Genomic DNA, 15,868 nt, shown 5'->3' with positions numbered 1-15,868 from the left:
CATTTTTAATCAAAGTAGGTAAGAGAAATTTCACCTCTAAATGCCTGTAAAGCAATTATATTTAATTTTCAGTGTGACTTCATGGACTACAGACTGGACAATGAGTGACTAGTACTAACTTTATGAATGCCACTGAGTGTACTAAACAGGTGTGTCAAACATATATTTAGTCCACGCTGGCAATACAAATACTAAAATGAGCTGATGTGGCATTACAGCATATTACATTTAGATTTATGGTTGAAATACTTGGTGTGAATTTTTGACATCCAGCTACTATGGAATGTAAGGAATGATGAAAGTAATGCTTTGTTCAATCAGAAGAAAACACTAAATGTAAATGTACGTTTTAAATGTATTCATTTAGTATTTTTTCAGCACAGTATGTGGCAAGGGTAAAACATAATCTGTACGAAGGTTTAATTTTAGTGTGTGAGGACAAAATGTAGTTTGGTTAATGTATTTTGTGTCCAGTGCTGTGTTGTGTGCATACATACTGTATTTGTTGTCATACGTCAATTGTCGATCACGCAGATTGCGCCTCATCTTCAAGGTGATTGACAGTTGAGAGGCCCCGCCCTTTGAGGCGCCTGACGCTGAACCGCAGCCCCTTCTCATTTGCAGCCCCGCAGATCTCCATTTTCTTCTTTCCCAATATTCAGGAGAAGAGGAGTAAAGATTCGGAAAAATGAATGAAGAATACGACGTTATCGTTCTTGGCACCGGCCTTACGGTGAGAAACAATCTTAGTAATGGATTCCGAAGCGTGGAAGTGATTTCCAACCTGTTACCGACGCAGCTAGCGCTTGACAGTCTGGCGTTGAGCTAAATGGGCCTAATCAGCGGCGCTAGCGCTAAGTAGCTAGCTTAGCCGCTAACCGGGAGTGAGCGGCTTCGTGTCAGTTAATGGAAACTGTGAGCACAGTGCTAACGGCAACTGTTAGCTGTGCTATCTGCGAGTGCTATCGGTGCCCGAAAAGATTAACGCTACTTTACTTCGAAATGTTTTAACTCATAGTTTCTACTGACAGTGCGGTGCTGAGGTTAACAAGTGTCTGTCCGACTTTTAATAGATTGAGTGAAGTTACTTGTCTTGGTTGTTTGTAAATAGGCGCCAGTTTGTGTAACTTGTCTGTCTGGAAAAGATTATAGCTGATTAGCGTAGTGCTAGTCAACGTAAGTTAAGCTAAGTAATTAGCCTGCCAACGACAGTGACGGCGTGTCATAATTTGTCTGACTCATCTTTCGTCCACGGTGCCTCCTTATTAATAGTGATTTAGGATGGTTGTTTGTGTTCTCTTTGGTTAATCTAACCCCTCGGTCAACTGAAGAGCAAAGTTGCGAACGAACTCAGTCTGAAGTTTCCGCTCAGGAAGAACTTTGAATCGTCTTCGAGCCTTACAGTTCAGAAAGTGGTAAATCTACTAAAGCCTAATCATTTTCTTTAGCATACACATGTGGTTTAAGAAATCAGAACAAACATAAATGTGAAAGTCTAAACGTAAAGTGGAGTCTGGACCGAGAAGACAGTCTTACGTTACAAGTAACGAACAACAAGTAGTCGTACGTTACAAGTAACGAACTCTTCTTACATTGCATAACTTGAATTTTAGAGTTATGCGCAAGTAGTGGCTGAACGATGACACCCAAAAACAAAAGATTAACTAAGTTTCATGTGTGGGGGCAGCGGATGACCTATTTACGGATGTTTAGTTTGCTTACCCGGAAATTCAATTTCACGATGTTATTTCACTATGCTTAACTGTCAAGCTTCCTGATTTCCTTTTAATTTTATATGGTTGAAGCGTGACACTGAAACCCCGTGATGACTTTTGGATTTCACTTGAGGCCTGTGACTAGCTTCTGCCAACTCTGGGGCAGTTTTAAATTCGCTGCATGTCTGTTTTTGGGTTGTGAAGAAACTCAATGTATTCTAATGCAAATAAACAGAATATGTCGTACAACATAACCCTGTCAGTGGTGTATGTAGAGTTAAAACTGACATATTGTAAATATAGTGTTTCAAGCTTCAGACGAAGTAGGGGTATTAAATAGAACTGCAGAGAGGAGTTGGTTAAGTTTTTGGTGGGCAGGGTATTGACTTAGCTCAGACTTGGGTGTGGTTCCACCAAGACTGAGGAACTAAAACCATACTGCATAAATCTGCAAACTTAGTTTAAGCAGAGCCAAACTGACAGCCTGGGGAAATTGAAGCATGGAATAGTTTCACATCAGTTTAGTTCCTGTTTGTAAATTAGTGACTAGACACATGTCATATCTTACAACTTCCTGTTCTGTGCACTAAACTTGCCCTGGTGTGTCTATTACCCTCACAGGTTCCTTTAAATTCTTATAGACCTTGAAAAAACTTACATAATTGTACAGATTTCTAATGTCATTCTTATATGAAAACTGTTGCGTGTGGTGGTATACTTTATAACAAAAAATTGAATCCAAACTAAATGAACTCACTTCTTTAAAGTCTATTAAAATGTAATGTCTAATCATCATTTATCATTTATACAGAAATACTACTTCAGTTTACTATCAGTTTCTGATGTAGTTTCATCACCTACAGTAATTTTCTAAGTTTCTTAAGCTTTTGCCGGAACAGAGGTAATTAACAGAGCCTTGTTCCATATCACGCTCAACATATTTAATGAGTTAAGTGGGTGGGGGATGGGGTTTCCCCATCTGTCCACTACTAATGACACACTGGAGGAGTGGCTTGGCACAGTGTATCAATCTGTACCACATGCAGTTTGGTTCGCATTCTGTTACTCTTGGTAAACCCAAGTAAGCAGCTTTTATGGGGTAAGGAAACTGTCAAAAATATTTGTGTGCATAAGATTAATGCATGCATATTATTCTGTAGTTGTGCAAAGAAAAAAAAATTTAAACTCTTGAATGAGTTCAGTTGTACATAAAATATATTGTGTGTATTTTATTCGTCAGAATATGAATGAATAAATTTTGACAAGAATTACAAACACGAAATGCAACTTCACAATTAAACTTTCTCCATTACGAATACAAATTCCCCAGCATGACTACTGTCAAAAATATGTCACCACGTCACAGGCATTATTTATCGAGCAGAGGATACATCGATTCCACAGACTGCACATGAGTTGAGAGACAGCGGCTGCACATCAAGGCACTGGCATGGATTATGCGGCAGCTGCCCTGGGTGCCGCGCTATTTGCCAGCAATATTAGTACATTATTTCTACTGACCAGGCATATTCCCATGTAGCCTATGACTGGCTTTGGCTTCTGTGCCAGTAAAATACATGTCAAGTGCTTGTTGGAGCTGTGGTATATCATAGTTTCCAGTGTAGCCGACTAATATGCTGGTACATAGTGTGCACCCATGGCACGAAGCCGTGACACCTGGGGCGGCTGCCGCAGAATCTGTTCTAGTGCGTCGATATACGCCTGCTGTCTCTCAACTCGTGCAGTCTGTGGAATCAAGGTATCCTCTACTCGATTAAAAAAAAATGCCTGTGAAGTGGGGATGTATTTTTGACAGTAGAATCAGTGCAGTCGTAAAGGTGCATTTCATGTTTGTAATTCTTGTGATCAAAATGTATTCATTAGTATTCTGGTGGATAAAATACAAACAATATATGTTATGTATGACTGATGTCATTGAAGAGTTTACAAATATTTATTTTTTGCACAACTATGGAATAATATGCATACATTTCTATCTTATGCACACGAATATTTTTGACAGTGTCCTTACCCCACAGGTTTTGACATGGAGACTAGCAGATTGTAGTTCAGGACTGTAATAGAGAGGGCCAGCCGAATGAAAAATTTGCATTTCCTCAAATATTTACGCACACGTCCCCCCCCCGGATTACACACTGCCACACCAATTACACAGTAAACACTGATGTAGCCTAATCTGAGTTTTGGAGGGTGGACACTTGATGGTTGGTTTGTACACATCAAAAAGAGGAAATTGTGTTAAAGGACACAATGCTATCAATGTAACAAATATAGGAAATTACTGTGTTTAGAAAGGTATACAAATTATTAAAATAATTCTGAAGAATCATAAGGGGCTTCATTCTAGTGTTATAACCCAAATTAATCTGCAGCTGGCACACTTAAGATATTGCATAATGTATTCTCAATTTGCAGTAAATCCAGTTAGTACAGCATCTGTGAACCTGTATTTTAGTAGTGACAGTGTAAGTACATTGTTAGTTCAATCTACTAAAAAGAAAAACTTTTTCAAGATGGGGTTTTTATCCCATGAGCCCATGGAGAGATTCATGTGACTTCAAAGTGTTTTGGAAATGTTAAATGCTGTTATATTAAAAAAAAAAAAAAAAAGGTCTTGTTACGATTTAACACATTTTATCAAGTCATTGTCACTTTCTGAACTGCAGAAAACCATCAGTCACCTGGGGGATTTGACTGCCTTTTACCTGATCACTGATTTTTATGGGTGTCATGAGTTAAAAATTACGTGGGGACTTTGCCACTCCAAATGTTTTATATTGGCTCAGTTTTCTGCCTGGCTCTACACTGTTTTTCTCTCTGTCAGCATGGCCACTTGTATCTGGCAGAGGTAGTGATGACTAGGCTGCCTCCGGATCTTTGTCAAAGCCTGTATTTATATAAGCAGCAGGTCGGCTTCAGTCACATGTCACACTCCAAACAAGTGACAGTGACACATCAGATGTGAGCCTCTGTGTCTCCCAGATTCATCTGCAGCCATGCTGTTTGTCCTTCGAGTAGCAGCCTGGCAAGACATTTACAGATGGACATGATCCGATTTCACTGCAGCATGTGTTATTTTGGGAAAGCACCTATGGAGAAGTTAGTTAGGATGTAGAAGTAGTTGTATCACAAAGGTTATGAGCAAAGGAATTCTGTTATTTCCCATCCAAGTTTTTGACAGCATGTCTTTTTGTTATTTTAGGTAAAGGCTAAATATGAGATCACTTGAGCAGAAGGCTATACTTTGTCTCAAAGTGCATGGAACTGAAACATTCTGTTGTCGTGTTATTGTGTACTGAAGGTTTTTTTTAATGTTAATACAGCAAAATTCAGTGTCAATTTAGAGCTTTTTGTTTCTGAGTCATTCACTCCCTTGATGGTTAAAACAATTGGTCTAGTCAGTAAGTAATTAACAGAGCAGTTTTTATAATTTGCTAGTAAACGGATTTGGAAAACCATAGTTTTGAGTTAAAGATATATTTAGAGAAAACTGCTGAGTTTAAATAGAACAGCAACTTCTTACATTTTACCAGCCCGCCCCCCCAGCCTAGGTTGCAGGGTCCAATCCATTCTCAGTGCCTACTAATTTTTATTTATTTTTTTAACACATATTTAACAAAAATAGTTTAATTATGTATTTTGTTTTAATAAAAAGTATTATTTTCTAGTGGGAGGGCCATGTAAAAGTAAGAATCGAAACAGCACTGAAACCCTCTGAAAATTCATGGGAAAACCCAGCCTTGATATTGCCTGATGAGAGAGTCTCTACAGTAACATTTTAGGACCATATAATTTAGTCCTAAACAGAGTTATAATTGCCAAATCGGAGTTCATATCTGTTTATCTTGGATGAGGAGCATTGTGTTGTTTGTTAAAAACATCTGAAAATTGGTAGGATCTCTGTGACTTCCTGTGTCATACTAGGCCATACTGGAAACAGATGAAATGGAGGTTACATCAGCTTTTAAAGGTTATGCTTTATTGCTTTGTGAAAAACCAGTTATACTTGATGCCTCCTGCGTGTAAGTTGTCAATCGGTTGTAAAGCTTGTTTGAAAGTCCACCTAGTCACATGATAACCTGTGTTTTCTGCATCTACAAACTCATTCCTGTAATCGTATTAAGTCCTTTGGTCTGTGGGAATTCCACACTCTGGCAGACATGCACATTTTCCCTCCCCATCACCAAGCTTCTTAAAAGCCTGTTAGAGCTGTAATCATCCCCACAAATCAACACAAGCATGTCAGATGTTATGCTGGTACAGGGTTTGTTGGAAATGAATGAATCATTTCCTTGGCCAGCCAGTGTCACTGTAGTGGTGTAAGGCAGATTGTTTGAAATGTGTATGTGTCACGTTGAAGTTGAATTGAAAGTTATGCTTGTTCATTACATTAGAATACAACATCATCTCCCCTTTAGAAACATATCTAAAACATGATTTGTTATAGCCTATGTAAGACACACTCTTCTACTGGCATTCAGTGCAATCGCTGAAGAAGTACCTCAAATCAAAGGGCATTACTTGCATGCCATAGATGCAAAAACCTATATCATAAGTTATGTGGTATGCAGCTTAAGTCCTCATGTATAAATCCAGAACCATGTGTATTTTTCTGCAGTGGTCATTTTACAACAAAACTAAACGTGAAATGGTTCTTGCGAGGTAAGAATTGATCACCTTTACTTGATATCTGTGTATTGTAATACAACAGTTGGCAGCGAGATGCTTAGCAGTAGTTGTTCCAGACCAACTCACTGTGGCAAAGTGGTTCATCCCAATAGTTCGAAGGATCAAAAAGGCTCTGCCATGAAAATCTTATGCCTCATCCATTTATATAATGATGGTGCTAACAAGAATTGACTCCTTTCTATGAGATAAATTCATCTTAAAGTTGTATGTGACATAGCTGAGGTGGATGTTAATGCAACTGGATGCAGTATCCTTTTCAATTTTGTTTGAAATCTCTCTTGTTTTGTCACTACAGGAATGCATTTTATCAGGCATCATGTCTGTAAAGGGGAAGAAAGTTCTGCACATGGACCGCAACTCCTTCTACGGAGGCGAGAGCGCATCCATCACACCCCTTGACGATGTAAGTTGACTGCTCACCCTTTTGACTTGGCTTTGTGAAATGACGTCACAGTCAAACCTACTTGGCTCCCTAATCCAGGTCTCGTATTGCTCAACAAAATTTTTTTTCCATCATTCATAATGTTGTACTGATGTGTTCACTTCTGAGTTACATTGGATTTTCTGACTGTCCATTATTTTGACTGACAGGATTGGAAAAACTTGTCATAACCCTTTATTACCTGTTATTAATTTTATTATTCTTTTTATTATTAATGTGCATGTGGAATATTTAATAGTATTTCATTTTTAGATGTGGCACTGGTGAAATAAAGAACAAATTTTCAGGTGGTGCACTTTTGGAAAGAGAACTCAAACTCTTTTAGTCTTTTTCCTTAGACAAATGACTTCTTATGATTCTATTAATTTTCTCAACTTTCAACCTGCATTTTTTGTCTAACTAGATGATAGGAATTTTTTGCCATCATTTCAGCCACAGTTTTCCAGTTAGACTTATTTTCCCAGTGAAATGATCAGAAGTTGGCAAAATTGGATCACTGGAGTACTCGTTTCACCTGAGGGAAATCCCATGGCATGTGCATATCATAGCTGCAAACACTAATAGACAGTCCCATATGTTGAAAACTGATGCTTTAAGAGGAAATGTCTAGCATGCATCTTAATGTGCTGAAAACGGAAGATTCAGGCTCCTCACTAAGTGTCTGTATGCAATGACTTATCAGCAAGTGTAACAAGGCAGCCACCCTGCACAGCGCAGGTGCTCTGTGAGCTGCAGTGATCATAGACTCCAAGGTCTTCTGTCTGCACATCTTCGAATACACTGACTGCACCTGAATTGAGATGTAGGCAGTTATTTATAGTACTGCGTGTAAATTGCATAAATTTACTATTGATCATATTAAATTCTTATCTGCCAAAACAACAGAAAGGGTTCAGATTTGTCTGCCATGGCTGAAAAAAAAACTGTCAGTGACAGAAAATATTCAGCTGAGGAGGCAGCTCAATTAAGACTAACGAGACAGGAGTGTAATGCACTTGTCCTGTTTGTAAAGGAGTCTGTGGCAGGAAATCTTTTTTTATTTTATCCTGCCCCCGTGTGGATAATGTAATCAGGTCCATTGATCTATGTCTCCCTGGACCTGTAACTCAAAAAACTACAGCATGCTTCAAAATTTTACACAAGGTAGGCCTCTATTGACACATTTCAGCCTATGGTCTTCATCGATGGTCTAGCTTCAATAAAGTTCCATACTACAAGTGTTGCTGGAGTTCTTGACCTGTGATCTGGATGAGAATCCAGAACTGAGAGTACATTTCTAGTCTGTACCTGCCATATTTGATGGATGTTCCTGTCTTCAGTTTGAATGTAGTTACTTCAGATTGGGGAATCTTCACTCATGGTTCATTCCTTGGTCATACAAGACCTGGTGATTCATAGCATAGTATTGACATAATACAGTACAGAATGAAGCCAGTGCAGAATTGAAGTTGTGGTTCTACTGATGGCTGCTGGGTCTAAAACACCTTGGCTCCTATGTTTACCTTGAACTTCGCTTATGAAATACCAAGTCAGTAATTTTTTTTCGATGACTCATTCTGGTCTCATTAATTTTATTTGGAAAACCTACTTCTCACATGAATGACTGAGTGACAGCTAAGTTGCTTTTCAAGTTAGACTTTCTAAGTTTAGACATCTAATAAAACACACTTTTTCTAATAGACTTGACTTATAGTTGTCTTAACAAGTTCCACTATTATGACTGTAAAATGCTGTTATTATAGTTCTTGATTAAGTTTGCTGCTTTATGGGGTCAGTGAGCTTATCTCAATACCTCGCCCATGAGCCCTTGTAGATTGCTCCTGACCCCTTGCACTCCCCAGTTTTGTCCCTTCTGTCCAAATATCGTTACCCCTGTCTCAAAAAACACAAGATGGCAATAGCCAAAAATTACTGGTATCAAAGCAAAAGTTCAGAAACCAATGGGCGACTGCATGGTTCCTCTGTTCACTAACTATACACAGAATTAACACAGAACCCCAAATTTGAATCCAGGGTGAATGTTTAAAGTGTCAAGGAACTGATTTATTACGTACGTACATGTGTTTTAGTGTGGTCACAACAGAATTATTCAGCCTTGTGGATATCTCTCTGTTTATCTAATTCAGACCAGCCTCTGCCTTTTCGTTCCTTACTCAGTTTCTTCTGCCTAACTTCATACCATACAGTTATCTATACCTTGATCATGCTTTTTTGAGCTTCCATTTTTGTGCAATTATCTTTCGTGTAAAGTGGCTAATTTTGACTGTAAAACACTGTTGTGACTGATGTCATCTATGTCTCATCCACAGCTCTACAAGCGCTTCAACCTTCCCGGCACCCCCCCTGAATCAATGGGAAAAGGCAGAGATTGGAATGTGGACCTCATCCCTAAATTCCTTATGGCCAATGGTATGAAACCATTTACCCCATCACTCTTGACACATTAGGCTTTATGTTGTGACTTCACTATCAGACTACAATGTGATACCAAGCCAAATATCTCATTTAATTTCCATACTCTGAGTTTAGCTGTTTTAGAATTAGAATTGCCTTTATTGTCATGTGACAGCACAGTAGTACATCAAACGAATTATTACGAATCATTAGCTCACTGGCTGATGGGCCATGAGCTATTGTGAAGGCGCTGTCTTTGTCATCTTCGTAAGCAATTTCTTCAAAGATCTCCTTTGACCAAACTTCAAATTTTTTATGTAGCTTCCTTGTGACAATGTCTACAAGGCTGCTCACAGTTTAGAGAAATTGTGATTTATTATTTATTTTTGACGAATTTTTGAGCTATTTAGAATTTACCTTTACTTATAATGGGCTATATTTTGATGGTTTATAACATGGAAATGGTTAGAGAGATCAATATAGTTACTGCTGAGCACTGATAGGAAGTCATATGTGGACTTACATTTAATTTGTTGAGTTATCTTCAAGTGAAAGTACCACCCACTTCTGTTGGGAGATAGATCTCCTGCATCGAGACCACAGGACTCAAACATAGAGCCAGAACCTGACAAACTCACAAATTCAAGTTGGTATTGATTCTTGGAAGAACATACTGGTGAGATACAGGGCCATTGGTGTTATTTTTGGTTATGCTATTTACCTTTCAGCAGATGAGGTTTTAAACAACGTCTTGACATTTGAAATACTTTTGAACTACAGAAATAAAAAGCTGTCAATTACAAATGATGATGCTAATCAATGTTATTGTTTGTATCTTTTTTTGCAGGTCAGCTGGTCCGCATGCTGCTCATCACACAGGTGACCCGCTACCTGGATTTCAAAGTGATTGAGGGCAGCTTTGTGTACAAGGCTGGCAAAATCCACAAAGTTCCTTCAACTGAGACTGAAGCCCTCAAATCTTGTAAGTTATTTGTTAATGCACTGACAGTGGGAACCTGTAGATACCATGAGAATTTAGGCAGAAGTTATCTCTAACCAGTTGTACAACCTGCTGTATTCTTGATAAACTACCTGTCTACTACAGCTCTGTTGGGGATTTTTGAGAAGCGACGATTCAGAAAGTTGCTGATCTTCGTTGCAAACTTTGATGAAAAGGACCCCAAAACCTTGGAGGGTGTTGACCCCCACAAGACAACAATGAGGGCCATTTTCCAAAAGTTTGACCTGGACAAGGAAGTCATGGACTTCACAGGCCATTCCCTCGCTCTGTACCGCACAGATGAGTCAGTATACCCCAGTTGTTTAATTAACCCTTTCTCCTTCACAACTTATTTGCAGATTTGATTCCTATTTTGAATCCTGTAAAGGTTTTAATGCTCATCTTTTGTTTTCACTCAGTTACCTGGATCAACCTTGTATTGAAACAATAAACAGGATAAAGCTTTACAGTGAGTCTCTGGCCAGATATGGAAAGAGCCCATACCTTTACCCACTGTACGGATTGGGAGAGCTGCCACAGGGCTTTGCCAGGTAGGACACTCACAGTCTGAGCACTGATTGGTCACTGCTATAGAAAGACTACCCTTTAAGTAAAAGGATGTGCATCTTTACTGGAGTGACTCGTTTTAGAGTGGGTGTATAAATGCGTGAAAACAAACCAGAGGTGGAAAAAGTAGCCTGAAAACTCAAGAGGTTTGCTTGTACTGTAGGTGATCTCCTAAACACTTTATGTTTTTCTCCTTTAGGATTTACCAAATAATCTTTGAGGTAATAGTTGACTATCTCTTGCTACATTTAATCACAGCGTTTTTCATCAGCACTTGCTCTCCGCTCTGTCACACACAATCTCTTTTGGTTTGTGAACTAGTAGAGAAGCACAAGAGATAACTTTTTTATTTAGTTTTAAACATAGTGAAAATGAAGGTGTATTGTTAAACTGAGGCTTCACTAAATTTTGCAAAGGATCTCTTACTAAGAGGGACTGGGTGGATTTGCAGTGGGTTATTAAATATGTAAACATTTATATACCTATTACCTCCATTCAGACAGTACGTTGGCCTTGACACATGTCCATTTAGTTCGAGCCTTAATATTAAATGTAAAATAGTAAAAAAAAAAAAAAAAGTAAAGTACTTTGTTTCCTAAGCTCCTTATCATTCTTATTATTTCACATGTTTTTGCATCACTTGCTGTAACTGATTTTTCCTGTGCTGTCACTTTGACCATTTGAACTCATCTTTCATCCTAAGTGTCAGTGAAACCAAACCAAATGAACAGAGATCATAAATCAGCTTTATGATACAAGCTATCCAGGACCAGTCATGTTTATCACTGAAACGGATAACCCAAACTGAGACCAAATAAACTTTGAAATATTGAACTTCAGTACAACACATTCCTAACAATGCAGCTCTGAAATTGACTTTACATTTTCACTTGTCACACATTAAATCTGCACCTCATCAGTCTGTTTTACTGGAGGTTTCCGTGTCTGTGCAAGGGTTGTACATTATATTTTTTTGTCTACCTGCCACTGTTGTTGCTGGTTTCAATAATCTACCAGCCACATTCTTGTTACTTGGCAATGTGTAAAATTGAAAATGATTGAAGAAGACCTACACTATTAATTTAATTCATCTTTATTTAGACAACCTGAATATTTAATCTTAAAGTTTGAGAAAACACTGACATTCTCAAGACCCATTATTGTTTGCATAAAATTCTTTCATTGAAAAATGAGAAGTTCACATCCCTGAATAGTCTTATTGCACATGTGTTTTACTGATGGAAAGTGATGCGTATTCAGAATAACCTCCTCATGGATGTGTGGTATTTGTTTCCATTCCAGGCTGAGCGCCATCTACGGTGGGACGTACATGTTGAATAAGCCTATCGATGAGATCGTTGTAGAGAATGGGAAGGTGGTGGGAGTCAAGTCTGAGGGAGAGGTGAGCACTTTGTTCATCTGCACTGTGTACCTGCACTGTTTTAGTTGATCACAGAAACCTTAGGTGAACTGCACCCGTTCCATCTTTTCCTCATCTCTGAGACATTTCTTTCCCCACCCCAGATTGCCAGGTGCAAACAGCTGATCTGCGACCCCAGCTACGCTATGGACCGTGTCAAAAAAGTGGGTCAGGTGATCAGAGCAATCTGCATCCTGAGTCACCCCATTGCCAACACTGGTGATGTGAACTCTTGCCAGATCATCATCCCCCAGAATCAGGTCAACAGGAAGCATGGTGAGCACATGCACAAAATGGTTTTAATAATTTGTGCCAACCGAATTATGTCCCCTTATAACTAAATTAACCTTAAAAAAAGTTATAAAGGTGCTTGTTTTAGTTTTGCAGAAGGAAAGAGAAACTTGGATACCAATTGCTTCTTACACTGCATCGTGGATAATTGCATCTAAAATTGTCAATTGTTAGTGGTAGACATATCAATAAGTAAAATTTCAGCATTTTTTTAATCCCTTTTGTAAATTTTGAGTGTTAACTCGTTCTCTGTTCTTTGTTGTGCTTCATTTGTTTTTTCCCTTTCAAACAAAAATCCAAAATAGTTTCTTGTTCTTGTGTGTCAATTCGCGACTTTTTGTTTTATTTGATAAGAATTAATATTAGGTTTATGTAGCCTGTAATAAATGGTTGTAGTGGTAGTTGTATAAAAACATCTAAACTTGAGACATTGGCCTGGGCTTGAGACATTTTTTTTTAATAAAGGTCGACTTTAGTGGATGTGCATTTATGAGGTCTTTACACTGGTACATTCTAGTGCTTACAGTTTAACACAGTCAATTGACCACACATTAAATTCTGTTTTCTTGCTTCCAGACATCTACGTTTGTATGATCTCCTTTGCCCACAATGTGGCAGCACAAGGTAAATACATTGCCATCGCCAGCACCACAGTGGAGACAGACGACCCAGAGAAAGAAATCAAACCAGCTCTGGACCTACTGGCACCTATCGAGCAAAAGTTTGTCAGCTTCAGCGACCTGTTTGAACCAACTGACCTGGGAAAGGACAGCCAGGTATGATCAGGGAGATTTAAGGAAGACCAGGTTTTTGTAGGTGTTTCATTTGTTTCTTACACCTCATGTCCAGAAAATCGTGTTTGAATCATTTCAATGTTTAGTGTGGCCTTGCATGTCCAGAAAATTACGGCTAGTTCTGTGGGTTTCTCACCCCCCCCCACCCCCATTCATCATTTTTACGCCTTACAACCCTATCATATGACTGGATCCAGCTCTGGCACCATCCACTATGATTCTGGAATCAGGAGAAAAAAATCCATCTGGATTCTTTGATTAGACTGTATTTTTTTTAAAGGTGCTAGAGACTTTCGTGACCAATTTTTCATCAAATCTGTAAAACCTCAGTCATAGCCTAAGTATCACGAATCTATAAGTCTTTCTGTGATTACTCACCTGAATCTCTTGCATTAAGATGAACAATTTCGAAGTGCAATCCACCATAAACAAACCGCGTGTTTACAAACTGACCCGGGACGTCACTCGGGCATCTTTGAAATTTTGTCGCGACGTGCATTGTGGGAAACGGAAGTTCACACAGCCACCTGACAATGGCAGCGCAACCATACTATATTATATGGATGAAACAAACATGCGGAAATGGCTGGAGGAATATGCATAGAGGGAAGGGAGTTCCTGCCGTTTCCGATTGTCTGTTCCAGCTGCCGCTGTAAGATGGCTGTGCAAGCCTTCGCTTCCCACAGTGCACGTCGCAACAAAATTCCGAAGATGCCCGAGTGACCTCCTGGCTCGTTTGTAAAGACATGGACTGTTTATGGTGGATTGCACTTCAAAATTGTTCACTGTAATGCAAGAGATTCAGGTGAGTAATCACAGAAAGACTTACAGATTCGTGATACTTAGGGTATGACTGAGGTTTTACAGATTTGATGAAAAATTGGTCACGAAACTCTCCTGCACCTTTAAATGGATTGCACTTGCCTTGGACACAGTGACAGTACCTGTGAAGTTGTTTCTGTCTGACATTATTATTAAAATGTTTACTGTTACCCTTTAGTATCATTATTCTAGCTGAGTCCGCTGTGAACTACAGTTATGGAAACAATCATTTGCCCACTGTGTCAAAGTACTTAAAAGTTGTCATAATTGTAACTTGTAAAGCCATCAGGGTTTGAGAAAAATCTGAGAAAATACACATAAATTATAAATTTGGTAAAGAAATGAACAATTCAAATTAATGACAACAAAAATGTAATTTTTGCCACAAGTGACAAAGAACATCTGTCAAAACACTCGCTACTGAAAGTCACACATGGTCTGATAATCATTTCCCAAAGTGTATGTTAACTACATTGACCCTTCTAATTAAATCCATTGAGTTAAACAGCACTGATATAAATAGAAGTTGGATGGATCACTGTTTGACGTCTCCCCGTTGCAGATTTTCATCTCCCGTTCTTACGATGCCACAACTCACTTTGAGACAACCTGTGACGACATCAAGGACATCTACTCGAGGATGACCGGCTCAGAATTTGACTTTAACGAGATGGAGCGCAGCAAGAAGGACATCTATGGTGATGCAGCAGAGTAGTGGCAAAGCATCCTCAACACTCCAGGTTAACAAAAAACAACGCTGCCGACAACTGAAACTACAAAACATAGAAAACATACACAAAAATGTACACACCAATGGGCCAGCTAACAGTACATGGTTTGCCCATTGAGGAAGTTCATGATATAGAGAGGTATGATATAGTATTGTTGGATAGGGTTCAGGGAGGGAGATATGCTTTTTCTAATCAGTTCAGATGGATGTTGCACTAAACACTGTTTATGCCCTACAGTCTTCTGCTTCATGTTTAGAAGATGCCAAATCAAACGATCGACCTTGATTAAAAGTGTAACTGTGTGAGTGGGAGGGGTGGCATTTGATTTTTTTTTTGTTTTCATTGTATAAAAAGTATTTGGAAGATGTATAGTATCTACATCAGTTATTTTGTCTTCAGGTATTTTTTCATGTCAGGTGGGACAGTGGCTTGGCTTCATCAGTGTGGATTAAACCTGGAGAGAAACTGAGTGTTCCTCTCAGGAAGTGGCAACTCAAGCACACTTAGGCCCCACAGCCCAAATTTTGTGAGATTAGGTGTTCAGGGGCATGTGTGGGGTTGATGATTTAGTGTGTTTGTAACCTTGTCTTCTTCCAAGCACAACTGCACTGTATGCTAAGCCACAGGAGCATCTGCAGACCAGCATAATCTGACCTGAACCTGTTTTCAACAGCTTGAATTACTATCACGCATCAGCAGAGATATATTAGTTTCTGTATTATACAAAATGATGGGAGACCCGAGCATTAACAGCAGTGTGGAGGGAAATATGATCGACTGTAATTGCTTAAGAAGGACCAAATGTGTACTGCTGCAGTATTGATTTGATGAGAGCCTTGGAATATCTTGTTTTGAACAGCTGTAAAAAAAACAAAACAAAAACAAACATTTTGGGCTCAATGATTTCTGTACTGCAAAGAAAAAAAAACTTGTCAAAAACCAAACTGTGTTTGAGTCATTTGTTCAGTGTACTATATGTCAA

The 15,868-nt window shown here is 38.8% G+C and overlaps 1 protein-coding gene across 1 annotated transcript; it reads left to right on the top strand.

The window, feature by feature from the left end:
• The first annotated feature begins 573 nt into the window (after window positions 1-573).
• Window positions 574-15,768, top strand: gdi2 (GDP dissociation inhibitor 2). The gene is made up of 10 exons (XM_030150609.1): window positions 574-733; window positions 6,721-6,828; window positions 9,177-9,276; window positions 10,109-10,243; window positions 10,367-10,565; window positions 10,681-10,812; window positions 12,131-12,230; window positions 12,353-12,524; window positions 13,116-13,315; window positions 14,718-15,768. Exons 1-10 carry the CDS (start codon window positions 689-691, stop codon window positions 14,868-14,870), a joined length of 1,344 nt encoding a protein of 447 aa, XP_030006469.1. The 5' UTR covers window positions 574-688; the 3' UTR covers window positions 14,871-15,768.
• Window positions 15,769-15,868: the final 100 nt, after the last annotated feature.

The sequence above is a fragment of the Sphaeramia orbicularis genome, chromosome 12 (genome assembly GCF_902148855.1).
Source record: "Sphaeramia orbicularis chromosome 12, fSphaOr1.1, whole genome shotgun sequence".
In the NCBI taxonomy this organism is placed as follows: Eukaryota; Metazoa; Chordata; class Actinopteri; order Kurtiformes; family Apogonidae; genus Sphaeramia; species Sphaeramia orbicularis.
The sequence above is the reverse complement of the archived record's forward strand: the minus strand, read 5'-3'. Positions and strand labels throughout refer to the sequence as shown.

Bases quoted from the DNA above. Each gene is read 5' to 3' on its own strand.
- gdi2 (XM_030150609.1), top strand. From the start codon at position 689: ATGAATGAAGAATACGACGTTATCGTTCTTGGCACCGGCCTTACG. The intron at 10,244-10,366 runs GTAAGTTATTTG...TGTCTACTACAG, and splicing joins GACTGAAGCCCTCAAATCTT to CTCTGTTGGGGATTTTTGAG. The intron at 12,231-12,352 runs GTGAGCACTTTG...TCCCCACCCCAG, and splicing joins GAGTCAAGTCTGAGGGAGAG to ATTGCCAGGTGCAAACAGCT.